Source organism: Aspergillus ambiguus, assembly GCF_047715705.1.
Source record: "Aspergillus ambiguus strain CBS 117.58 unplaced genomic scaffold BDV59scaffold_30, whole genome shotgun sequence".
Classification (NCBI taxonomy): Eukaryota; Fungi; Ascomycota; class Eurotiomycetes; order Eurotiales; family Aspergillaceae; genus Aspergillus; species Aspergillus ambiguus.
In genome coordinates this window covers 22,291-46,448 of record NW_027395543.1, presented here as the reverse complement: position 1 = coordinate 46,448, position 24,158 = coordinate 22,291, and the positions used below count along the sequence as shown (strand labels likewise).

General features: G+C 50.4%; 10 protein-coding genes across 10 annotated transcripts; 5 read left to right on the top strand and 5 right to left on the bottom strand.

The window, feature by feature from the left end:
- Window positions 1-1,449: 1,449 nt before the first annotated feature.
- BDV59DRAFT_89328 (Zn(II)2Cys6 transcription factor) lies at window positions 1,450-4,230 on the bottom strand. Its single transcript, XM_073697289.1, has 5 exons — window positions 3,318-4,230; window positions 3,090-3,265; window positions 2,739-3,037; window positions 2,458-2,681; window positions 1,450-2,400 (listed from the first exon to the last, which is right to left on the bottom strand). Exons 1-5 carry the CDS (start codon window positions 4,179-4,181, stop codon window positions 1,840-1,842), a joined length of 2,124 nt encoding a protein of 707 aa, XP_073545413.1. The 5' UTR covers window positions 4,182-4,230; the 3' UTR covers window positions 1,450-1,839.
- A 1,243-nt stretch (window positions 4,231-5,473) lies between these two features.
- Window positions 5,474-7,465, top strand: BDV59DRAFT_89315 (cytochrome P450). The gene has a single exon (XM_073697288.1). It carries the CDS (start codon window positions 5,709-5,711, stop codon window positions 7,263-7,265), a length of 1,557 nt encoding a protein of 518 aa, XP_073545412.1. The 5' UTR covers window positions 5,474-5,708; the 3' UTR covers window positions 7,266-7,465.
- A 1,368-nt stretch (window positions 7,466-8,833) lies between these two features.
- BDV59DRAFT_183878 (magnesium transporter CorA family protein) lies at window positions 8,834-10,386 on the bottom strand. The gene is made up of 2 exons (XM_073690607.1): window positions 9,587-10,386; window positions 8,834-9,530 (listed from the first exon to the last, which is right to left on the bottom strand). The coding sequence occupies exons 1-2, from the start codon at window positions 10,228-10,230 to the stop codon at window positions 8,960-8,962; spliced, it is 1,215 nt and encodes a 404-aa protein (XP_073545411.1). The 5' UTR covers window positions 10,231-10,386; the 3' UTR covers window positions 8,834-8,959.
- Window positions 10,387-10,884: 498 nt separating this feature from the next.
- On the top strand, window positions 10,885-12,329 carry BDV59DRAFT_204131 (putative MFS pantothenate transporter; the record flags this gene model as incomplete). Its single annotated transcript, XM_073694384.1, has 2 exons — window positions 10,885-11,436; window positions 11,487-12,329. The coding sequence occupies 2 exons, from the start codon at window positions 10,885-10,887 to the stop codon at window positions 12,327-12,329; spliced, it is 1,395 nt and encodes a 464-aa protein (XP_073545410.1).
- An 86-nt stretch (window positions 12,330-12,415) lies between these two features.
- Window positions 12,416-14,398, bottom strand: BDV59DRAFT_194800 (amidase; the record flags this gene model as incomplete). Its single annotated transcript, XM_073692455.1, has 4 exons — window positions 12,416-13,491; window positions 13,554-14,155; window positions 14,207-14,284; window positions 14,340-14,398. 4 exons carry the CDS (start codon window positions 14,396-14,398, stop codon window positions 12,416-12,418), a joined length of 1,815 nt encoding a protein of 604 aa, XP_073545409.1.
- Window positions 14,399-14,636: 238 nt separating this feature from the next.
- BDV59DRAFT_183875 (PrpF protein) lies at window positions 14,637-16,148 on the bottom strand. The gene has a single exon (XM_073690606.1). The coding sequence runs from the start codon at window positions 15,950-15,952 to the stop codon at window positions 14,768-14,770; it is 1,185 nt and encodes a 394-aa protein (XP_073545408.1). The 5' UTR covers window positions 15,953-16,148; the 3' UTR covers window positions 14,637-14,767.
- A 155-nt stretch (window positions 16,149-16,303) lies between these two features.
- Window positions 16,304-17,536, top strand: BDV59DRAFT_183873 (SDR family oxidoreductase). The gene is made up of 4 exons (XM_073690605.1): window positions 16,304-16,741; window positions 16,798-16,905; window positions 16,958-17,114; window positions 17,162-17,536. Exons 1-4 carry the CDS (start codon window positions 16,431-16,433, stop codon window positions 17,345-17,347), a joined length of 762 nt encoding a protein of 253 aa, XP_073545407.1. The 5' UTR covers window positions 16,304-16,430; the 3' UTR covers window positions 17,348-17,536.
- A 28-nt stretch (window positions 17,537-17,564) lies between these two features.
- On the top strand, window positions 17,565-19,036 carry BDV59DRAFT_204127 (NAD(P)/FAD-dependent oxidoreductase; the record flags this gene model as incomplete). Its single annotated transcript, XM_073694383.1, has 2 exons — window positions 17,565-18,122; window positions 18,170-19,036. The coding sequence occupies 2 exons, from the start codon at window positions 17,565-17,567 to the stop codon at window positions 19,034-19,036; spliced, it is 1,425 nt and encodes a 474-aa protein (XP_073545406.1).
- A 377-nt stretch (window positions 19,037-19,413) lies between these two features.
- isn1 (IMP 5'-nucleotidase ISN1) lies at window positions 19,414-20,922 on the top strand (the record flags this gene model as incomplete). Its single annotated transcript, XM_073694382.1, has 6 exons — window positions 19,414-19,438; window positions 19,490-19,500; window positions 19,548-19,731; window positions 19,795-20,589; window positions 20,644-20,783; window positions 20,833-20,922. 6 exons carry the CDS (start codon window positions 19,414-19,416, stop codon window positions 20,920-20,922), a joined length of 1,245 nt encoding a protein of 414 aa, XP_073545405.1.
- Window positions 20,568-24,152, bottom strand: BDV59DRAFT_183868 (ATP-dependent 6-phosphofructokinase). The gene is made up of 4 exons (XM_073690604.1): window positions 22,935-24,152; window positions 22,418-22,879; window positions 20,834-22,366; window positions 20,568-20,784 (listed from the first exon to the last, which is right to left on the bottom strand). The coding sequence occupies exons 1-3, from the start codon at window positions 23,673-23,675 to the stop codon at window positions 21,212-21,214; spliced, it is 2,358 nt and encodes a 785-aa protein (XP_073545404.1). The 5' UTR covers window positions 23,676-24,152; the 3' UTR covers window positions 20,568-20,784; window positions 20,834-21,211.
- Window positions 24,153-24,158: the final 6 nt, after the last annotated feature.

Here is a 24,158-nt window from a genome sequence, read left to right as displayed (position 1 = left end):
GAATCATCGATAGGGGATAACCTCTGGAAAATGGATTGCTACCCTCGGGACAACGGGAAGAGCACCATGGTTCGGAGCTGCCACCGCCGCTGCAGAGTGTCCCGGCCGAATATCTTCAAGTTGCAGTGTCGGCTCCGACAACACGTTTGCATGGAATTAAGCGATCAGGAGCTGGAAAATGGCATAGAACTTACCCGGCGCAGCTAGGATGCGTGTAGTTAGCATACTGGTAGGTCGTAACAAGAGCACGGCCGTGGAAGATGAACAAGTGAAGTCTGATGTCCATCAAGTCCATCATCCCCGATCGAGAATGACTCAGCACGGTGGCCCATTCTCGTCTCCTATTCGTTCGGAGTTGCTTTTCCAGTGCATAAGTAAATAACTAATGCCTTTTGTGCTCCCCCTAATTTCATCGCCGCATTCGGCCGGATCCGTACTAGAAGTACAAGACGTTACATCGCTCTTTGGTTCCCCTTTTGAGGGTTCATTGGCAGGTAAAACGCCTGCAAATCATAAGATAGAATAGAATTCTCCCACTGATCAGGACTACCAGCCTCGGTCCGCCCTCAGTGCCACGAGTTCCAGAAGCATCCACTGGCAAGAGGAACGAAAGCAACATAGAGAATAAAAGACCACTAAAAGAATGGATCAGGCCGATTAACTATATGCTAGTCCTCAATATATTTCGCTCTACAAGCTGAAAGTCTGGAGACGCCTCGCTGGAATAGTTCAGTAATATGCTACTTAATCAGATGAGAGAAAACCAAGTCGCATTAGGGTGACCAACATTCCGCCGAAAGATCGCTAGCAGGCATTATTAAATCAGTAAATCCCACAATTCTAACAAATGACTGGAGTCGTACTATGTTAATGAGATAGGGATGGCATTAAGGTCATTGACGTTGATAGATTACCCCGCTGTTGGTCTAGAATTAGCATTATCACATCCATCCCACCACATAGTCGTCCCGTAGGGGAACCCCAGGATAACCAAGGTTGATAATTGCAATGATGGCGAATATTGTTATCGTATCTATCACCTTGCCAGTAGACCATACCCACCTTTAATTAGCATAGCTTCCTTGCGAAGCCTCATATCAACCATGTGTCCTGAGATAATAATCCACCCCAGAGAACTTCCAGTAATTCTCCAACGCATTGTGCGGGTAACTCAATCATATCAACGCACGGTGATATACTGATGGTGGTGGAGCTAGACGAAGAATCTGAACGACGGTTTCTGCCACGGATTGGACGTCGGCAATGTATGAATCATCCACCTTTGGATGACTGATCAAGGGTAGCATCTGACATCTGGATCCGCTTTTATGATTCCTTCTACCTATTGCGGCTTCCTAAACTCCCCAATTAGAGGTTCAAAATATTCGCCATGGTTCAAGAAGCCAAGTGGATCTGTCATATGGACTTCGACCCTCTCAGAGGCTCTGTCCCTTATCGTCCAAACCTATTACCAGTTCTTTGGCTTCCCACGCCCTCTTAAAACAAACGGTGCATAATTGCCAATGGGGACATGTGATATAGTTCACAGCTATGATCCGTCGATTCCACCCGAGCCCCTTAGTACGTTTCCATAAGTGGAAGGTCGAACAAAAGGCGACGACTTAAACTCCGTATTGATTAAGGGCCGTTTGCGTAGTGCCTACTAATCAATTTTGTTCCACACGTGCACAAGATTTGACTGGAGTTATTCTTTGGTAATCGTGAGAATATTAAAATCCACAACAGGTTACACTCTTCCAGAGCAACCTACTCCAGGTCAAAATCCCTTTGGGTCGGCGGGATGTTTCATTGTCGCAAATTCAGATGATTGGCGATTTATCAAGTCTCTCGCGACGTTGGCGTGTTCATGTTCGGGTATATGGAAAAAAAGGTCTCCAAGTCCATGGTTGAGAAATCGAAGTCCCAACCCATATCAGACAAAGTAAGGTCAAGGAGATCCTCTCCACTGCCCACGCTAGCACTTGTCGAGGGTATATTCCCTGGGACCAGACTACCCTGCATATTCGATAGAGCGGGGAGCCCTCCTCCCATTGATAAGTCATTGCGAAATTGCTCGAACACTGTCGTGTCTGACCTGTTTGATGTGTTTCTCGACGGATGTTGAATTATTGTACCTGAATCGTAGCCATATTCGTTGCTTTTGATGGTTGCTTGTGTTGCTGGTGGAATCCATTCATACGACGGATCCAGCTGCCTCAAAACCGTCTGTATGGCAGACATGGAGCTCTTTATGGGGTCGCCAGCGCGCATTGACGAAAGACATTGAACTGAAGCATGAATCCATGGAAGGTGGCTCGATGCGAGATTGTCACCATGCATAAGGTCAAATATGAGCGCAAATGCTGCGCTAGAAAGGAAGTATCCGTGGTACCGCAGTTCCTAATCCCATATCAGCGTTTCCAAGGCCGTCTATATACAAATTGCCATTGAGCATACCTTCACAAGGTCATTGACCAAAGAAGCTTCATATAAGAAATGAATGGTTCGACACGCTGCGCCAATGACTTGGTTGCAGGCATCGTTCAGCCAAGTTGGGATTTCAGTGGGACGTTTCGTTCCGCCGCTATCACACTCACGGGAGGACATCTTCATATCTTGCTGCCACCTACCACGAAATATCAAAAAAGGTCGATATGTAAGCAATATTGTGTGGTAATACACTATTGTGGTGAGTAAGGCTCCAAAATCGAACGAAAGTAGATATGTGGGCGGCTTACGAGTGACCAATATGGCCTGCTGGACACCAATTTCTCCTGTTTGAGGGCACTTGTCAACTCCGAACCCTAATGTCTCCTGGACTTTAGTATCATATGAGCGGTAGTCATCAGTTATAGAGCGTGCAAGCTTCCACAGGTGTAGTAGCGAGTCATGGTGTCTCCCAAACATTTCATCCGCAGAGCGTGACATCATCTTTGAAAGATCGTAGAGAATTCGTAGAAGGGGATCAGCTGGAGGTTCAATTCCGATATCCCTCTGGAGAAGAGATCGCGGTCGACCTAGGTGAAAACAAATCCAACTGGTAGAAGCATTAGTTAAGTCATGGAGGCGATGATTGCAGAGGTACTAACGTTTCATAAACATAGAGCGACCAGAATGTTGTCCGGCGCTCTTCAAAATTATGCCCTTTGTGTTCGGCCTCATTCGGAGCTCTTTTATGCAACCCAGCTGATAGGGCTTTTCTGGCAGCGGAGCCCAAGTGCAGAAACGATGAGTTTGGCCGGCCTTGGTCTGTTTGGTAATGGGCGTTCTAGCAGGTCAGTCAACGAGGTAACCCCCAGGTTCTGGATGAAACTTATCATGAGTAATGACAACTGGACTGTCTGAAGGTTCACGAGATCATCCGAGAGTGCGCAGGTTGTTTTGACGCGCTCAAACAGGATATCACCCCAGCTATAATGTTCAGTCCCGAGGGAGCCTGTCGCCAACGCCATCAACAACATACAGTGAGACCAAGTGTCACCGACAGTCCCTGGGGCTCGATTGTACAGCTGTTCAAGCTGCTCTCTATATGACTCCTTTGATCGAAACGGAACTAGATGAAGTAAAGTCGCCAGGTAGCGCTCAAGGAAGACTCTCGCTAGCTCGTAAGGCAGAAACATGACGGGTACATCTGTCGCGCCGAGAGATCTGAGCGCATCGTGAGGGCCGACTGGAGTACCGAAGAATATTCGCCGAAAGCTGAACATATCTAGTCCTGCACCAGCTTCCTCCACCTCGGCCTGGGGCGTTTTAGAGTAATTGCCGGGGTTAGATACCAGATCGCGATAGATCTCATGCATGAGAGCAAAATGGGAAGTTGAGCCATAGTACAATTGAATCTCAGAAGAGGAAGATGTTGTATCAGTGGCAGATACGCTGTTGTTAAACGTATAGTTCATACTGGGGTTGCGCCGACCTGTTGACGATGACTGTTGGTGGAAGCCAGGCGAGGATGCATGAACACCAGCCACACTGGGCTCAAATTCGTCCTTTTCTGATTTCTCCTGATGTTTCTTCTTTCTATGGCGAATCCAGTCACGATACACGCAGGGTGTATGTCGAAGTTGGCAGGTCTTGCAAGGATTGATGCCATTGCATTTGATCTTCCTCTTGCGACATTCTTGGCAAGCCTTGGAGGTGCGCCAACCAGATGGCTGATGGTGCTGTGTAGCATGGTCCATAATTTCCAGGTGGGGGAAACGCGATAGTTTTAACAATCCAATTTATTCCCCTAGCATTATTGCCCAGGGATGAAACAACGCTATCATTGCTTGAAGGGGCCAGTTCCAACCCCGTAGGTCACGTGTCCTATCCGTATTTCCGGACGTTCCGAACCGAATACTACAGATAACCCATTGAAACAACTTTCATTATATAGGTAGAGCCATTATTTTGGTTGCTTTAATCGCGCCTCAATTGCAGGTATCTGCAAGTAACTGGTTCTTAAAGTCAACCGAATTTGTTGTCTCAGGTATGAGTAGCGCTTATGGCGGATATATAACATATATATTCGATACTATTGTACATAGGACCAGGTACCTACCTTAGGCAGTAGAACGCGTTGAATCCATCTCTGGACAATTGCGTCACATTTATCTCCATATGACCATCTTAGAAGGGACTTGTGCACAATTACATGTTAGTAGGAAAAGAGTATTGGGCTGAAGGTTACCCTGCCAACAATCCGTGTTAACCAACTCGAGGCCGAATATTGCAGATGGCGTTGGAAGGAAAGCCCATTAGATGGCATAGCGACTATCACAGTTTCCTACTGAAAAGGCTGTCTTGTTTCTTTTCTTCGTTGGCGACCCCACTCAGTACATCGTATCAACTCCCTATCTCTATTTTAAAGACGGTCAAAATAAGAGCACAGCGGTGAATCTACCTATCATAGGACGTCTACTTGACCTCTTGTGACGTTTTAAAGTTCTACTACATGATGTCTTACTTAACGGTGCATGTTGATATTAAAAACAACATTGCCAAGGATGAGGAATCTCCTCGTTTCTAGGCGCCATATGGATGGGCACATCGTTAATACAGGAGTCCAGAGCTTCGCTCACGAATAGTGTGGACCCGGTTAAGCTCATTACTTGGAAAATGAGTGCATGATAGATGATCTCCTGCCGAACCATTTGTTACTAATACGTGTCTTTGACCGTTGTCTGGAATTAACCCCGGTCGGAGAGACGACCCTATATGCGCTAGCCAACGAAGAACAAACAGATAAATGCTCCCTTCTGGATGATTGCACATAAACCTATTATCTAAAGAAGCACGTCAGCACCACAAACCACCACTAAGAAACTCGCAGCCCGTGTGGCAGCTTCTGGCCAGTCAGACGGCCTACACTAACGCACCTAATTTAGGCGCAACGGCGGCTATGCATGAACTATTTGCGCTATGACTCACAGCATCCAGTAATATAAAGCTCTTTCTCTGCATAATGCCACTCAGCAGTTTCCTCCGGCCGGGGTATTTGTAAGTCCACTCTCTCATAGGGCACGAAACCGGGATGATCGCTACCCATAACCATTCAAGATGTCGGCGCTACTGTTGCTTTACTTCTCCCGTGATGGAAGTTTGTACCGATCAGAGAGGGGAAACGCCAATCTCCACAGGCAATCTTAAATTGCCCACAATCGATAAATTTTGGTTGATATTCAGAGGTTCGATCCCTTCCGCCTCGAGAGTCCAATCAGATAAACATGGCCATCACGACGTTGACAATCATTGTTGGTTTATTCCTTCTGCGTATCGTCTATGAATACCACAGAGATCGAAATTTACCCCCTGGGCCGCGCCGACTTCCCTTCATCGGTAATATTCACCAGGCACCACAGGTTCTGCCATGGAGGACATTTCATGAATGGAGCAGAAAATATGGTCCCATTATGAGCGCCCAGTTTGGTGGGCAGACTATCATTTTAATAGCCGATGCAGCTATTGCGCGAGAGCTTTTGGACAAACGTGGAAGCATCTATAGCGACCGACCACGCATGGTCATGGCGAATGAGAACCTGACGAAGGGAATGCATCTTTTATTACGAAGCTATGACGAGCGGTATCGACTACACCAGCGCATGGAAGCTCCTGTTTTGAGCCCTCGTGCATCATCGACATACTATCCCATCCAAGACCTAGAGAGCAAACAGCTTCTTCTTGACTTGCTGTCTTCCAACAATTTCGTCAAGCATTTTGAACGTTACAGCGCCAGTTTGCTATATACTCTCACATACGGATTTCGGCTCACGACTGGCGAAGAAGAGGAGATGAAGAGTGCACGAGAGGTCATGCATAACTTTGGAATAGCAGCAAGACCTGGGACCTGGATTGTCGATGCAATTCCCTCCCTCAACGTTTTACCGATGTGCATATCTCCCTGGAAGCAGACAGCAGAGAAGTACTTCCAGATTGAAGCCAGTCAGCACATGCGAAATATGAATAACGCCAAGAATAACAAGGTATGGAACTGGACCAAGGAGTTTGTGGTATCCAAGCAGGCCCACGACATGTCCCCACTAGAACTAGCGTTCGATCTTGGAATTTTGGCAGATGCAGGTTTAGAGACAACAAGTGCCGTGATGCAGATATTCATACTGGCGCTTCTAACTTATCCTCACTTCATCAGCAGGGCCCAACAGGAAATAGATGGTGTCATCGGACCGGACCGGCTTCCCACTTTAAGCGACAGAGAAAACCTCCCATACACTGCTGCGGTAGTCGAGGAAACACTTAGATGGAGGTCAATGGCACCTGGAGGGGTTCCACACGCCACATTGCAGGAGGATTCATTCAGGGGTTACAAGATTCCTAAAGGCGCTATGGTAATACCGTTGCACTGGTCAATGAGTTTTGACGAGAGACATTTCGAAAGCCCTTTGGAGTTCCATCCTGAAAGATGGATTGGAAGAGATGCAGACGACGGCACCTTCACCAATTTTTTTGGCTATGGACGTCGCGTCTGCACGGGTAGGCATATTGCCCGGAATTCACTGTTCTTACTCATGTCACGTATCCTCTGGGCGTACAACGTGCAGCCAGCGATTGGACATGACGGAAATCCCGAAAAAGTCGATGATATGGCTTTTGGATCAGGGTTTGTATCTATCCCGCTTCCGTTTCAAGCGGTCTTCAAACCACGCAGCGAGCATGTACGGACGATAATCGAGAACGAATGGGAGTCAACAGAAAAGAATATTGAGGTTTTAATGGCGTCTGTCAAGGAACATCAGATATCTCTAGGATTAGATCCGCGGGCTTGATGCAGGTTCCAGTTCTGCACCTCTTACAAGGGCGGATCGGGCGACTGGGACAACAGACACAATGTTACTCTGCAGTACATGGGTATTCGGTTGCTTTTTGGATATTTTTGTCTCTTTAGTCTATTTTTGGACTACGAGACTCTTTCCCAGGACGACTATGATTTCTGGGCAGATTAATAGTACGTCAATACATTGCGTATTCCTGATTTCCTTGAGAGAAGAACATGAAAGGAGACGTCACATGCAGCCTAATATGTGTAGCAGACTGTTCCAATTCTCTAGTGGTTACAGCTCTTTTCAATGACCCTCATTGGAGACGCGTCCAAACATTTGTTCATTGGTGATACCTTGAACATTACAATGCTGCCGTACCAGAGCTTATAAAAAATTACTTATACATGATGACTTCGAGACGAGACCTACAAGCGTGACGGTCGACTAGTAGTGTTCAACAAACTTTTCTTGAAACTAGCCCCCAGCCTTTCCATTAAAAGAATTGTTTCTCGACTTTGGCACAGAAAGGCAATCATAGAACCAGTTGGAGCTTTATTTCCTTTCCAGAATCGTATGGCTGATGTTTTTAGGACTTTTGCAGACACCGAGGTCGACCGACAAGAACCTAAATGGAAGGGAGCAAAGGCCGGCAGAATTTGCGCAAAGGCTTATTTCCGGGCATGATCGCATGATCATTGAGTTTGTTGCCATTAACTCTAACGCGGTTGAGGAAGAAGAAAATGGAGCTCTGAGGTCTGTTAGTTTCAAAACCGAAATAGCACTCCTGGAATGATCTCCCTGGCAAGGAATCGTGCCAATCGCCCGGCAATACAGCCCTGCGGTTCAATTTTGGCTGGAATCACATGGGGACGGTGGTATGACTCTCGTCCGGACAGTTTCGGTTCCTTGTCAAGAGTGCGGCGGAGATCATTCTGTCACAGCTTAACTGCTCGACGACATAGCATCTCATTCATCTAGCAAAAGGGGAAGAGTAGAGGATGGATCATCCTCCCTTACAATCCGACAGGGTAAATCTTGGCCGGAAGGCACCAAGAGTTAATGCGCCTCTCTCACCATGCACTTTTTGCGTTCCCTATACTGGCCAGATGAAGAGATCAAGAAGATCAGTTATGTTCGGCACATCTGTCTGGATACAGATCTTCGATAAGTTCAACGCCGCTCCGATGACAAATTTAATATAGTTACGGCATTCATCGGGATCAAAATTCTGATGGTTGGCTGCCAAGTAGTGATTGAGGAATTTGGAGGGACCGCGTTTAGTACCAGTAGGACCTGTATTGCGCCCATCAAGGGGTGCTGTATGTGTCGTGGCTGCGCTTAGTCTTCCATAGGCTGTTTTCATACATCTCCAGACCACTGGTTTGTAACGAGAGTACTCATTAATAGTGGCTTATCCTCCATTGAGTCAATACATAGGCTTGGGCTTCCTTTCTATGCTGGATGCACTGGATTCGACGGGGGGATGTCCTTCAAGAGAATTTATTCGATCGAGCAAGGAAGCGAGGTGGATGGTCACTGAAATACATATACGCTTGTGCACATGGTTTTGACACGCCACTTGCTATTTTACTGTCATTATCTAGGGCTATATATCGAGGAGTTTTGACTGCTTTGACGGCGTCCACAAGCGTAATATATCCGATTTAATATAATTGCCTCCGCATAACTGAAGTGCTGTTCTATATGATCCGAAAGCGCTTTAAGATCACCAAGGCGGAGCATATTAAGCCCAAGATGACACCCAATATACCAAACCACCAGCCAAGGTTGGTGTCCTGGCCGGGAACACGGACATTAACAGCAAAGAGATTTGTCGTGTACTGCATTGGTACAAAGATACCTCCAATTACTGCCAGACGACTCAATGTCGCAGTCAACTGATTCCGCATCCGCGTGGAATCGAACGATAACCGTCCTAAATACTTCGACTGAGACCGAGACAACATCTGCTCGGCGTGTGCTAGATTGCCCATCATAGTCAGAACATGGTCTTGGATATCACTGAGATAGAGAGCCACCTCGGCAGTTGCGGAGCCAAAAGCATCACAATGCCGGGCGAAGCAGCGAACAACGTCGGTTTTGTCATTCAATAATTGACGGATCTGCATGACCTCCTTCCGACAATGATAGATACGCTGCAGAGCCAGCCCGATATCATCGGGCCGGGTGATTGAAACACCATCTTCCATCATCTCAACACCTGTCTCAACACGACTGATGAAGGGGGCGAAACCATCCACGATGTCGTCTCTGTCATAGCCAGTTAGCACAATCAAAGCATTCAACAGGAGCCCAGAATGACACACATCAAAGCATAACATATCCAGTCGCTCGTCAACGCCAGGTGGCTCCGATGTTCTTTAATCCGGTTACGAACGTTACTCGGATGAGGACAGTTTCCCAGGTTGAAGCTGAGTACGCCATCGCGAAAGACAATGGCATAAAAATTGAGGGACGATGTACCGACACCGTCTTGCATCTGGATCTGCTGGGGCGGCCGTAATGACAGGAAGTAGTATGGTCCAAACAACTCGATTTTCTCGCGGGACTCGCGCATCTTGATATCCTCGGTGGTCAGCGGATGGATATCAAAGATACGAGAGAGCGTCTCGATGTCCTCATCGGATGGTGCAGTGACATCCAACCACCACAGTCCCGAGTGGGTACCGGTCTCCAGGAGCGTATCGAAGGGGTAATAGAAAGACCTCAATGACGACAGGCTCGAAGCGTGGATCACGGAGTCCAGGCGAGTTGTGAAAAACGAGAAGTTGGTGGTCTCCACCGCGGACTTCTCATCCTGGGCACTCGAAAAGGCATACTTCCCGTCCAGGAAGTCGGTTTCGCCATGGCCCGCCATGGTCGACGCAGCGGATGGTGGTACTAAAACGGGTGACTTGATGTCTAGGCAATTCTCCCCGGAGGGGTGAAGTCGAATGGGGCCGACACCCATTCCATGGGATAATTAAGCGGCGACGGCAAAGCTTCTGCAGATCGGCATATATGGAGCGGTAGGATTAAAGGGCGCACGCAGCATCCTGACGTGTCTGGCTGGAAGGGATGATGTGTCGAAGAAGTTGAAGTTACAAGGGTTGCAGCCAATCCAAACCATACCGGTCACCGCCGGTGAGGTTTTCTGCCAGCACAAACGAAGGGCTTCGGACCAGGGGCCAATGGGAGCGGGCAACAGCGGGCGGTATGCGAGATGCAACGGGATTGGCATCCTTACATAGAGGCAGTGCTAAAACTTTGACCACACATGGATGAGTCGGAAGACATTGATCAATCGATCGAAGACGGTCAGCAGAATGAAGCCCTGTACATGTATATATACGTCATATACCTGCATCCACACCGGCCCGATTTGTTGTCGTTTCCCTCATGTGGCCTGCACGTGAGCAGCGACGCTCACATGACTGATATTATGTAACTCGGCTGAGAAATTCCGAAAATGGCAACCCGATAGCATCCCCACTAAAACAGACATCGAGATTATTTCCCCAGACGAAGAGATTCTGTTGCGGAACAGATTGTTTTCCAACGGAGGCGACATGCGACGCAATATTTGACAACGGCAATTTGTGGGAGACGTCTTTATACCCGCAGAATGTGGCCGATCCGGGATGCAGAGACGAAGCTTGTCATGAAAATCGACTTCTTCATCCTTTCATTCTGCTGTTTGACATACTTCTTTAACTACCTGGACCGGTCAAACCTGTCTAACGCCTACGTCTCAGGGATGAAGGAAGAGTTGGCTTTTCATGGCAACCAGTTCAATGTTATCAACACCATCTTCACGGTAGGCTACATCCTAGGGCAAATTCCTTCCAACTTAGCTATCACGTACTGTCGACCGCGCATCTTCTTCCCTGCCATGATTCTCCTGTGGGGTGCGTTGACTATGGTCACAGCGGCTGTGCATAACCCTCAAGGCATTATGGCCATTCGCTTCTTCTTAGGGCTTGCGGAGGCAAGTACCTTTGCTGGAACCCACTATATCCTTGGCTCTTGGTATACCGAGAGTGAACTAGGCAAGCGGAGCGGTATATTTACCGCATCGGGTCTAGCTGGCACAATGTTTGGGGGATTCATTCAAACTGGCATCCATTCGTCTTTAGACGGTGCACAGGGCTTGTCCGGATGGCGATGGTTATTCATTGTAGGCGCGACCGATTCATTACATGATATAATCACTAATAGCAGGTGTAGATTGATGGTCTGATAACCATTCCTATCGCGATCTATGGTCTCCTTCTTTTTCCAGATACCCCGGCTGCTACGCAAGCACCGTACCTGACAGCCTCCGAGCGCGCACTAGCCATGTCGCGCTTACCGGACGTCAATGCTAATCGAGCCCCCGTGAATCGGGCGTTTTTAAAGCAACTTTTCACCACGTGGTATTGGTGGGCCTTTGTCATCCTCTGGGTTATTGCAGGAGAGACCGAGTCATTCTCCTCTAACTCGTTACTAGCGCTATATATGAAAGCTCATCCTACTATTCACTACACAGTCGCGCAACTCAATAACTATCCGACGGGCGTACCCGCTGTGGGCATCGTATCCACTCTCTTTTGGGCTACAGTGACGGATATACTTGGTGGGAAGCGCTATCTTGTGGCCTACTTTATCGGACTAACAGGAATTGTTACTTCGGTTCTAATTCTGACTCAGTTTGAGAATACAGCCACCGTATTTGGGGCATATTACTGGGCTGGTGCAGTATACGCATGCCAGGCTACCTTTTTTGCTTGGTGCAATGATACTATGAGGTCACGGGACGCTCGGCAGCGGTCTGTGGTAATCGCTAGCATGAACATGGGGAATAATGCGGTCAACGCGTGGTGGAGTATCATCTTCTATTCTGCCGATCTTGCACCACGATTCACCAGAGGCATGTGGGCGATGATTGGCTGTTCTATCGCTTTGGTCCTCTGGGCTACCGCAATTGTGTATCAGACTATTCGGGAAGGGCGAAAAACAACGACTAGGGACTCTTCGCCGATGATTGAGCAGCAGTGTGGCGACAAGTCAATGGAAGGCAACGTTAATTGAAGCTGCAGGCAAACTGCATATTGTTTGCACGTATTCGATGAAACCACTCTGGTCAATGTTACTGACTTAGGCCTCACAAAAACGGACTACTCGTTACGCCCCCCGTCGTCCACAATCTCCTTGGCCATCTGGACGATATCCTCCCAGATTGGAGGTCGCTCTTGTAGATCTAACCCTACCTCCTCTGCGTGCAATCCCCATTGCAGAAGAGCTTCTTCACTGCCCCACTCGCCGTTACCCATCAATCCTACTGGGACCTTGCCGTTGACCAGCTCATCTTCGGGATCCGCATATCCAGCGGGAACACTGATCGCCGGAATGCCCGTGAAGTTCGCCAACCAAACGTATTCCATACATTTGATAGTCTGATCGCCATCGCTCAACCCGTAGGTATACTCCGACTTAGACTGGACACGCCATCCAGCACACGCCGTCGTAGGCGTGACGATAATCATCCCTGGTAAATCCTTCCAGAGAGCAGAGAGGTGCTGCATGAGCAGCTGACGCAGCTTTTGTGCAAGCAAGTAGTCTATGGCTGGGGTGGAACGGCCGAGACTGAGCAGGATACGGTTCGCAGCAGTGATATTTGTCGTGTCGGTAAGCGCCGCAGAAGCATCAGCCAGGATTGTCATTGCATGGGCCGTTTGACCTTCCACGAGGAACGGTATTTCAATTGGTACGAGAGAGTAGTCATGCACGGTGACCAGCTTATCCAGAAGGGAATAGCAGAGACGCTGCACCGAAGGAGCGGCACGAGAGAACCAAACCTCTGGTATGCCTAGAACCTTTTTTCCTTTGGAGGAGGGTGAAAGAACGACGCGCCCAGGCGGTGGGAACAAGGTGTCGGGGCCTGGGGTGGCAACAAGACTATATGCCGCAGCTAAGGAGCGAATATCCGCAGCCAGCGGCCCAATGACACTCGTAGTACTAGCAAAGTTCACTCCAGGGTAATGCGAGAGGCGATTATGAGTGGGCTTGAGTCCTACAACCGAGCATAGCGAGGAAGGGATCCGCACACTGCCACCTCCATCCGTACCCAGAGCAATGGGGATGAGTCCGGTGCTGACTGCATATGCACATCCGGAAGAACTTCCACCCGTGTAGTAACCCGGGTGATACGGATTTGGCGGAGTCCCGTAGTGGATGTTGTTGCCGGTAGTATCTGGTACATTATTGTTAGATTAACTCGCTGGAGCACCTAGAAGCAAATGACGATTTCCGTACCTAACCCATACTCATGCATAGACAGCTTTCCGAGTATGATTGCGCCTGCCTCTTGCAGCTGACGCACACACCAGTTAGTGATGGACGGATCGTCCTCGGTCGGTTCCGGCGTATAATCGTTGATAGAACCGAGATGCGTTTTATAACCATCAACATCAAACTCACCCTTTACCGCAGTCGGAACACCGTCGAATAACCCCAGGGGACGCTTCTCCTGGTAACGCTGAGTAGATGCTTTGGCAGCTTCGAGGACAAGGTCCACACGGCTGTCAAAAAAGGCAACGGCGTGTTTGCCTTCGGTGACCATATCACGTCGGATCATAGGAAGAATCGCCTTGGCGACGGCCAAAGGCGTCAACGCGCCTGACAGATAAAGCTCATGATAGTCGGCAACGGAATAATACTTTGAGCTAGGATGACGCCCGGGCTGAGCCGGAAGTTCGGGGGGCGTCTCACTTTCGAGTAGATTGCCCGAACTCAATGGAATGACCGTTGGATCATATCGCGGCTCTATATAATCCAAATGCTCCTTGATTTTACGGAGATTTCCAAATCCAGCATTAAACCAAACGATCTGGGGTAGGAACCATACCCAGTCCAGTCTGTGATGCATAAGCCAACTTACTTTGTTGGTTGGGGTTACAAATACTAACAACCAGGCACTAACACTTATCAGAAAGCCACGAATCCCCGGGTTGGAATTGCGGTCATAAGTTGGAGGGACATCCGGCCTGGAGACCATTGTCAGACTCATTTCCTCGGTCTGTGGATGTGTACATAACTCACCCCTTCTTGGGCTGAGGATAATCCTTGAATTGTGGCTTGTGCTTGGCCAGGACGACCATTGTGGCCTTCTGGGTGCTCAAGGACAGTTGATTAATCCTCTTCATTCATCCGAGGGGGAACTTAAAAGTCCGTTGCACGGAGGACGAAAACCAGAATACAAATGAAACTGCCTGGGGAATCCCAAACAAATACAAACATTGGCAACACACACGTGTTTTCTGACTAACATATTTTGTGCAAGGTATGCAAGTATTGTGAGCATAAACTTATGCATACGCAATAGCATATCGTCGGGCACACGTACTCTTGAGTACGTACGTAACGACCGCTCCAGACATGCCACGCTTGGACAAATTTGGATGAGTTGACAAAGGGTAGGTTTATAAGTAAAAGTACAATGCTACCTAGTAGAGAATCAAATGTACAAGTTACGCCTTCCAGAAGACACGGCCCTCCATCAAGCGTCGTGCCGTCCGGAACACAGTAGCATGACTTAGCTGGCCGTCGAGAGTGAATTCGGCTCCCACCATCAAGGTACCACTGGCATGGCCTAGAGTGATTCCAGATCCATCGATAGGAGGAGCTCTGGTCACGCTGGCCACCACGCTCCCTGGAACCTTGGCGGCTGCGGCCAGGGCCAGCGCGACCGTAATAGGAACGGCCCTATGGGGCTGGCCTACGGAAAGCGCTCGCACAAGGACATCCACCGCAGGTTCAGATCCTTGCGTTTCTGGCGGAGTCGAAACCATTCCGATCTTGGGAACACTCCCAGGAACGCAGTCTGGCTGGTGTGCGAGCCCCATAGCAACTCCAGCCTGTCGTCGAATGGAGTCCAGGCGCGACAGGAGGGTTGGATGCGCATCGATCTCGTCGGCGGTGACGGTACCCTTCACACCCAAGTCAGACGCCAGAACGAAGCAACACGGATTCCCAACGTCGATGCATGTGGTCGATACATCATCAAAAATGTCTCTCGCCTTTCCCGTCGGAAGCAAGACACCCGTCCGGGAGCCGGCAGGATCTAGAAAATCGAGCTGGATTTTTGCCGCAGTCCCCGCAACGCCGTCGATAGCAAAAGATCCGGAGGACGCCGCTTCACCGTCTTCTACGGGAAAACGCGACCGAATGATCTTTCCGGTATTGGTGTTGTGGATGCGAAGGTCAGCTTCGGTACTCCCGTCTAATTGAGCGGGTACCAACTGGCTGTCAACAGCGAAGGGTCCAACGGCACTGATCATGTTTCCACAGTTACTGGAGTAGTCGACCTGGCTGTCTTTGACGCCCACCGCAACAAAGGTATAGTCGATGTCAACATCGGGTCGCGTTGAAGGCCCGACCACACAGATCTTGGACAATGAAGAAATGCCTCCTCCCAGTCCATCCAGTTGACGTCCATTAGGGTCAGGACTCCCGATGACATGACGGAAGATGTCATCCCAGCTGGCACGGTCGGTGGGGAGATCACTCTGCTTGAAGAAGACTGCGCGCGATGTTCCACCACGATAATAGGCGGCTGGGAGACTGCGCTGTGGGCCGCGACAGGGAGGTAGAGAGGTGAAGGGCGCAGCACGGGCAGTAGTAGGAATTAGAGTAGAGAGTTTTCTGGGCAACATGGTGGTGATACTTCAGGGATGATTCCCGGGCTGTCATCTATTCATGTATGCATTATTGGTGATGGAGGAAGTTCGAGGGCCTTGTTTAGACCTCGGATGGGATTACGCCGAACATCGGACAGAGAGCGGTCGTCGAACGGAGTTGCTGCAGAAGTCAACGGTCCAACAGCGATATTGAGACAGGAGACCATCAGCTATACACTTTCGTTCTGCGAAAAGAATAATGAGGATGATGAAGACTCGAACTTGGTGGTTTGTAATGCGGAGATAACCGGACTTAACGAGACATGATGTCAGAGAGTATATATATTCCCGCTCGCTACTCTCATCCAACAAACATCTTCACCACATAAGCACACAAGTTTAGCATTCACCAGACCTAAAGTCTCAGTTTAACGGCTTAGGACAAACGACCAGATCTCATAATTTGCAACCACTACATTCGAACAACCAAATCTCCCGAAGAACGACTGCCTCAATGGCGAACTATCTCATCACAGGATCCGCCAGAGGGCTGGGACTTGCTCTGGCGACCCATCTGGCTTCCTTGCCCAAAGCCAAGGTCTCCTCTATCTTTGCAACGTCTCGGAGTGACAATTCTCCTGCATTGACGGAATTAGTGTCTTCTTCCTCGGGTCGAGTCGTTTTCATCCCGTTGGATGCGACCGACAGAACAAGCGTCCAGAGGGCGGCGCGTCAAGTAGAGCAGCAGCTTCATGGTCGGGGACTCGACGTGCTGGTGAACAATGTGGGCACCATGCCATCGACTTGGGGAGGAGTAGAGAAAATGTTCGATTCTCACGAGGTTAGATGGAGTTGGAAGTAAGCTGACTGGCCGGCCATAGGGAGGACCTAGATGACACGTTTCATACCAATGTGACGAGCACTCACATGGTCACTCAAACATTCCTACCTCTCTTACGCAAGGGGGAAAGAAAGTTGGTGACCAACATGTACGTCTCACTGGTCGATTGGCTGTCAGAAAGCGAATGTTGACGATCGCAGTTCTACCACGTTAGGATCCATCGGTGCCGCGTCTACCTTCCAATCGATGCCCGCTCCTGCATACAAAATCACCAAGGCTGCCTTGAACATGCTGACCAAACAATATGCGGAAGACCTAACGGACGAGGGATTCACTTTTCTCGCAGTCTCTCCCGGTGTGAGTGTTCTCTTGTTATAACGCAGGATTATCGCTTACTTGGACAGTGGCTTCAAACAGATATGGGGGGGTCGCACGCGGATCTTCCAGTCGCAACGGGAGCGGAGGCGGTGGTGAACATCATGATGAATGCTACGAGCGAGCAAAATGGGAAATTCCTGAACATCCATGTCCCTGGTTGGGAGAATAATCCTGGACCGAACCAGTACGATGGAAAGGAGGTGCCGTGGTAGGGCCAACCTGTGGTGTCCTGTGATCGCTACGTATACTCGAAACTCGTACGAGCGGAGAATCAGGATTCTTATAGATAAGAGATGACATTGTTCCCTCTGTGGGCGGGGAACCGAAGGCGAGGATACATATTGAGGGCTTCCCCGCACGTCCAATCTCTGCAACTGTCGCCCCGACATATAGATATCTGGTCTATCTATCCTCCGTTTACTCCGGAAAATGAATAGCGTCGCCTTTATTCGTGATCTTCTAACAGCTGACCCAGGTGTCCCCAACTCTAACCCCACCCAGTCATACTGGCAGCGCGAACCCCATGCACTAGCGACGGCGCAGTCATCCATTCTTCCCCGACAGACCGACTTCGCCGTTATCGGCTCTGGAATTACTGGGTTAGCAGTCAGCTTGACCCTTCTCGAAACTCATCCGACAGCGACAGTCACTGTCCTTGAAGCTCGCGCTCTATGTTCGGGGGCCACTGGGCGCAATGGTGGACAGATGGCCGCCAATGCTGGCGAAGAGTACCTGCACCTCGCGCGAGTCCACGGAGCCGAAATGGCCGGACGGATCGTTGAGTTTACCTTCGACAATTTGAATCAAATGAAGAAGCTGATCCGGGAATATGCGCCCGGCGAATGCGACTGGGAGGAGGTTCAGAAGCTCCGAGTATTTCTTACAGAAGATGCATTTGGTGAATTCCAACAGAGCATCACCATGATGGAACGAGACCATCCGTCTCTGAGAGGAATTTATACTGTCATTGGTAGAGATATCTTAAAGGTACGGCGCCCGACGGTCGATGTGAACACAGCTTCTAACCTACCCAGCAACAATATAATATTGAAGGTGCAGGCGGTTGCCTCCTCCCAGCTGGGACGGTTTGGCCATATAAATTGGTTACTAGCACCTTTGCCCGTCTCCGAGAGAGATATCCGTCCAGGTTATCCATCGAAACGTTCACTCCAGTCATATCCGTTGCATATGACCGCCCCTCAATCACTTATCCGTATACTGTTCATACAGCCCGCGGACCTCTCCAAGCCGGCAAGGTGGCCTACTGCACCAATGGGTATATAGGCCATCTCCTTCCCAGTCTCAGGGGTCGAGTTCACCCATACAAGGGCACTATGACGGTACAAGATCCCGGCCATTCTATTCCCAACCGGGGACACGCTCTTTCGTGGGGGTTCCACTATCCAGCGAAATACGACCTGCATTCAAAACGATGGGCAGCAGGTCTCTACTATCTCCTACAGAATGCAAAGACGGGTCATTTCTATTTTGGCGGCGAGGACACTCGTATCGACTTGTGCTTGACTTCCGATGACAGCTACGCAGCAGAGGCATCGGTGATTCAGTTGCGGGAGAAGCTGCCTGCGTTCTTAGGTTGCGCAGGCAGCAATAAATGGGCCATTCTTAGTTCCTGGAGCGGTATAATGGGGTTTTCGGCGGATGGTCTGCCAGTTGTGGGACAGCTCCCAACGCACCTCACTGGAAGGGAGGGGATGGGGGAATATCTCGCTGTCGCGTTTAATGGGTATGGCATGGCGAATTGTTTGATGTCCGGCAAGGCGTTGGCAATGATCATGTTAGGCGAAGACGATCATACATTGCTACCAGGAGCTTACCGAGTGACCGACGCGAGGTTGAAGGAACTGTTGACCGTCGAGCAGGCAGCCAAGCATTTTCAGTAGGTAAATATTTAGTGCACTAGTTCAAGAGGATTATTGGCTAGTACATAGCGCATAGCATAGGGATGGCCAAGGGCATTGTGCGCAGTAGCTCAGGATCTACATACAGTGCTTATCTTAGACCATGCCGACATAATCTACTGCCTCCATACTACCTGCAGCCATCTCCCTTGCAGCGTACTCGTCATAAACCCACCCAGTTTCTCTTCACACCCCAAGTTGCACGACAGGCATTCTTATCAGGGGGTGTGGCATTTTGTCTTGGCTGATCCGCATCGTTATGCGGGGCCCAAAAGAACACCACAACATCGGCCGTCGATCACCCCCATCCCTCAACCCTCCACCCATCACAGCGTAATTTTGCTTAAGGGACCACCACTATGACGACCAGATATCGTGTGGAATGTAAGTCTCAATTATTCCTCCTGCTGCAATCGTAACTCACCTCTCCCACAGATGCTCTCAAGGTAGGCGGGTCCCTTAAGACACCCCTATCATCCGCTCACTGGGACAGTCACATCGTCGAGATCAACTCATCGAATGGATCAAAGGTCTTCTAGCGGTCCCGTTTGTACTGCATTCCCAGCCCACTGCCATATACCACGAGCAGAGCGAGAATCTCTCTGTGGTGGCGGCCGACACCCATCAGCGTTACGCGGAGATCTTCCGTGACGTTGAGAATCTCATCCGCGATCACAGTAATACTTAATACTCCTGCGCGATGTTCCGAGTTGCTATGCCATGACTGACCTTTAGTCTAGTTCAACATGACCGGGAGAATACTCCCGGAAAATCCAAGTTGAAATTGCTAGTACCCACTGTGGGATTCTTCTTCACGCCTCTGCCGCTGGAGGACGCGTTTAAATGGCAAGACCGTCAACGCTTCATCAGCCGTCGGCGCTTTGTCGCGCCCTCATTCAACGATATCCGCCTGATCCTCAACTCCGCCCAACTGTTGGGTCTCAAGCGCAACACCGGCCTGGATCTGGTCACTTTCGATGGAGACGTGACTTTGTACGACGACGGCGCGTGCCTCACCCTCGACAACCCTGTCATCCCACGAATCATCCGTCTTCTACGTCAGGGCCACAAGGTCGGCATTGTTACCGCGGCTGGCTACACCGATGCCGAGAAGTACTACGAACGCCTCAGGGGCCTCCTTGATGAGATGAAGGCTTCTCCCGAGTTGACCCCGGCCGACCGTCAGGGGCTCGTGGTCATGGGTGGCGAAAGCAACTTTCTCTTCCGTTATGATGCCTCCTCGCCTCATCTGCTCTCTTACGTTCCGCGCGCCGAATGGCTGCTCCCGGAGATGGTTTCCTGGAAAGAGGACGACATCACCGAGCTGCTTGATATTGCTGAATCGTCCCTGCGCGCCTGCGCTAGCAACCTAAACCTCCCAGTCGCCGTCCTCCGCAAGGACCGCGCTGTCGGCGTGTACCCGTTGGACCGTAGTAAGATTGCCCGTGAACACCTGGAGGAGACGGTGCTCGTGGTGCAGAATACAGTGGAAGGGTCGGCAGTTGGCTCCCGACTGCCATTCTGCGCGTTCAATGGTAGGTTCCCGGAATAATCGCGGTTGTGTTATATGGAACGCTCATCTGTAACAGGAGGTAACGATGTCTTTGTCGACATTGGGGATAAATCATGGGGCGTGAGGGCCTGCCAGCAGTATTTCGGTGGGATCGAACGCACGCGAACCCTCCACGTTGGCGATCAGTTCCTATCCGCTGGGGCTAATGATTTCAAGGTGTGCATTACATTCCCGTGAGGTCTCTCCCGGTTTCTAACTTCAATAGGCTCGCTTGGCGTCAACAACAGCCTGGATAGCAAGCCCTGGCGAGACAGTGCAACTTCTGGATGAGCTGGAGCAAATCCAAGGTCTGTGATATTTGGTTGGGAGTTTCCAGGGATGGTTTCTGTATAATGTTTTTATGCAACACATACAGCACAAGTTTGTAATCAGGTAGTTGGATATGCATATTTAACGAAGAAACGATAACTGTCTCTCCACATCGCACTATATAATAGATTCATTATTTTCATTCAGTTAATATGTTAATCATCATAGGTACATCGCAGTTATGGCTACATGGGCTTGTCCGGGCAAGCCTTCAATTGTCGCCCAGGTTTTGCACCCCAGAAGTCTAAATCATGATTTTAAAATGGGGCGACGATTCATGCGTTGTCATGGAGGGCCCAGGTGCGCCGTCCGTCACTCCAACTAGACCGTCCCGACAGAATGTTGACAGTGTCTTGCAGTTGGAGCCAGAACTCGTCCTTGGGGCGACGGCGGGCCCAATCGGTCTCAGTAGCTTCCAGGCCATTTGCGCCGCCCATGGCCGAGAAGAGCACCTGGGATCCCTTGACACCAATGACCGAGGCGGAAAGTTCGTCGGCAGCTACGTCGTCAGGGGACTTGCCCTTATATTCCTCGAGGTGCTGAACACAGCGGATCGCCATCCGCAACGCCCGGATTCGATCCATCGGCGAGGGCTTGCCACCCTGCTGGAAGTGACCAGGCACGGCGGCACGTGATTCGAACCGACCCTTGGCTTCTTCCTTGATCATATCAGCAATCACCTGTGTCGTGTAGGTGTTGGATGCACATTCATTGCGCAGAATGATCTTTCCAGCGCGGTTGGCTCCCTTGTCATGGGTGAAATTGTCTCGTAAGAAATCGATATCCCGCGCCAACATCTTGATATCAACACCTTCCTCTGGAATGTAGACGGCCACCGCACCCACTGACAGGCCAGCTGTGGTTGCAATGTAGCCCGACTTGCCGCCCTGGGTTTCGATAACGAAAACACGGCGGCGGGTGGAGGACGCCGACTGGCGAATAGCGTCACAGAAGTCGATCAAGGTGTTCAGGCAAGTATCACTACCCAGCGAGTACTCGGTTCCCGGGACATTATTAGAGATGGTCGCGGGAAGGACCACCATAGGAATCTTGAAGGCTGCATACTTGTCACGGGCTTGACGCAATTGACTGACCGCAGTATAGGCTTCGAAGCCACCGACAACGAACAGGCCGTCGAACTTGTACAGGTCAAAGCACTTGGCAACACCAGCGAGATCATCCGATGGCAGGCTACGGTTTGTTCCGATATCAGAACCACCTTCGTTCACCCAAGCGTCCTGTTCCAGCCATTCAACCTCTCGCACGGAGCTCAACGGCTTGTCATTGTGGTGCCGGCAAAGACCCGGGAAACCATTGTGGATAGCCAGGGGCGTATGGCCCCGAGTGAGACAGTAAGAGACAGCGGCACGGGTGGCTTGGTTCATTCCTCCTGCTGGGGCACCGACATGAATAATCGCAATGCGCATTCTCTACAGTCACATTAACATCCGCGACAGTTCTCCCATTCAGAGACAACGTACCTTTTCCTGTGGTAGGAGCATCTTCGGGTGATCAGGAGTAGCCGTGTTTCGATAAGCGTCGTAATACTCCTTGAATTCCGAGTCACGGAGAGCCATGGCGGTTTCGAACTCGCGATTCTGGATGTGTTTTGTGACCTCCTTAGTGGCTTGGACCGCCTCCATCAGCGGGGTACGCATGATCTTGTTTTCGCGAATGGTGATCACGGGCGACGGGGTATCGGGCTTCATGTCCAGCACGGCACGAACGGCCTCCACGCCCTGCAGAGTGGATAACCAGCGGTCGTAGGCGCATGCGGCACCCCCTCGTTGCGTGTGACCCAGCACCGTTGTCCTGGTATCTAGTCCAAGGCGTTTGGTGAGAATGTCCTTGATAGTGTTGCTCGAGATCTTGTTGAGGTGGCGATCTTGGGCACCCTCCGCAATGATGACGATGGTCCGGCGTTTGCCACGCTCACTACGGTTCTGAAGCCATTGATGTCAGCGCTTAAGGTGTGCATTGATCGGCCGTTCAGCTTACCTTGGTGATGACATCACACATGAAATCCTCCCAGCCGTCCTTGGGAGGCATTTCGGGAATGAACAGCCAATCGGCCCCAGTACTGATAGCAGCCATGAGGGCAAGCCAACCACAGTGCCGACCCATGACTTCAATAACGAAACCTCTCTGATGGGAGAAAGCGGTGTCGAAAACATCGTCCACGGCATCGCAGATGCGGGTCAAGGAGGAGTAACAGCCGATGGTGGCGTCGGTGCCGGACATGTCATTGTCGATGGATCCCACGAGACCCACGATATTCAGGACTTTGTAAGGGTTGACCTGTTCCTGGGTCAATTCCCCTTGGGTTACCAATTCTTCCAGCAGCCCGGCCCATTCAGAGCGGAAGACATCGGCACCGGTCAGACTGCCGTCACCGCCGCACACCACTAGGGCGTCGATTCCGCGCAGGACCATGTTCTTGGCGGCCCTCAGACGGCCAGGGCGCTCACGGAAGGTCATGCAGCGAGCTGAACCGATCAAGGTGCCACCTCTTGAGAGCCAGCCGCGAACATCTTCCCAATGTAATTGACGGATCATATCCCCGCCATTAACGAGACCCTCGTATCCTTCAAAGACAGCGTAGGCCTCGCATTCGGAATGGATGGCCATGCGGACCACCGCGCGCACAGCACCATTCATGCCCGGAGCATCACCACCGGAGGTCAGAACTCCGATGCGGCGACGCTTGGGCGGCACGACGGGGGCTTGTGTCGCGGCCATGGTGGGCGAAGACGATTCGTTTAAGGGAGTGAGGGGAGCGCGATCAATTCTTGGAGAAATGGATTGAGAGAGGGGAGGAGCCAACAATTGATCAGTCTCTTGAGTGAATTGAAGAGGGAGAGGGGGAAAAAGACGATGACGATGATGAGATGAAGAGATGATGATGGTGTAGTGGGGAAGAGCAATTCCGGTGAGAGAAAGTGGGCAATCGACGTCACCGTGGAGGACCGGGTTGAGAGTACTTCTCCGGGTATTTTATGGGGTGGTACGGGGCGAGAATAGATGGGATAGAGGGATCCAAAGGAGACGAGCGTCTTGCAGGCGTCCTCGGAGCTATCGTGACGCTGGAGATGAGAAGAACGGCGAAGTTGGATGGAGTTTTTCGTAGACGACAGAAGAATGCTGATGTCACAACCTCTGCTGGTTTGGGTTTAGCGCCATCAGAGCTGCCCAGCACCCCGCGCTAGACCAAATGGGGAACTA

Coding starts and splice junctions, on each gene's coding strand:
- BDV59DRAFT_89328 (XM_073697289.1), bottom strand. CDS start 4,181: ATGGACCATGCTACACAGCACCATCAGCCATCTGGTTGGCGCACCTCC. Junction 3,038..3,089: donor TCGCTCTATGTTTATGAAAC/GTTAGTACCTCT, acceptor TGCTTCTACCAG/TTGGATTTGTTTTCACCTAG. Junction 2,682..2,738: donor GCAGGCCATATTGGTCACTC/GTAAGCCGCCCA, acceptor TCACCACAATAG/TGTATTACCACACAATATTG.
- BDV59DRAFT_183868 (XM_073690604.1), bottom strand. CDS start 23,675: ATGGCCGCGACACAAGCCCCCGTCGTGCCGCCCAAGCGTCGCCGCATC. Junction 22,880..22,934: donor TGTGTGATGTCATCACCAAG/GTAAGCTGAACG, acceptor CAATGGCTTCAG/AACCGTAGTGAGCGTGGCAA. Junction 22,367..22,417: donor TGCTCCTACCACAGGAAAAG/GTACGTTGTCTC, acceptor ATGTGACTGTAG/AGAATGCGCATTGCGATTAT.
- BDV59DRAFT_183875 (XM_073690606.1), bottom strand. CDS start 15,952: ATGTTGCCCAGAAAACTCTCTACTCTAATTCCTACTACTGCCCGTGCT.
- BDV59DRAFT_183873 (XM_073690605.1), top strand. CDS start 16,431: ATGGCGAACTATCTCATCACAGGATCCGCCAGAGGGCTGGGACTTGCT. Junction 16,906..16,957: donor AGAAAGTTGGTGACCAACAT/GTACGTCTCACT, acceptor TGACGATCGCAG/TTCTACCACGTTAGGATCCA. Junction 17,115..17,161: donor TTCTCGCAGTCTCTCCCGGT/GTGAGTGTTCTC, acceptor TTACTTGGACAG/TGGCTTCAAACAGATATGGG.
- BDV59DRAFT_183878 (XM_073690607.1), bottom strand. CDS start 10,230: ATGGGTGTCGGCCCCATTCGACTTCACCCCTCCGGGGAGAATTGCCTA. Junction 9,531..9,586: donor TGGATATGTTATGCTTTGAT/GTGTGTCATTCT, acceptor TGGCTATGACAG/AGACGACATCGTGGATGGTT.
- BDV59DRAFT_89315 (XM_073697288.1), top strand. CDS start 5,709: ATGGCCATCACGACGTTGACAATCATTGTTGGTTTATTCCTTCTGCGT.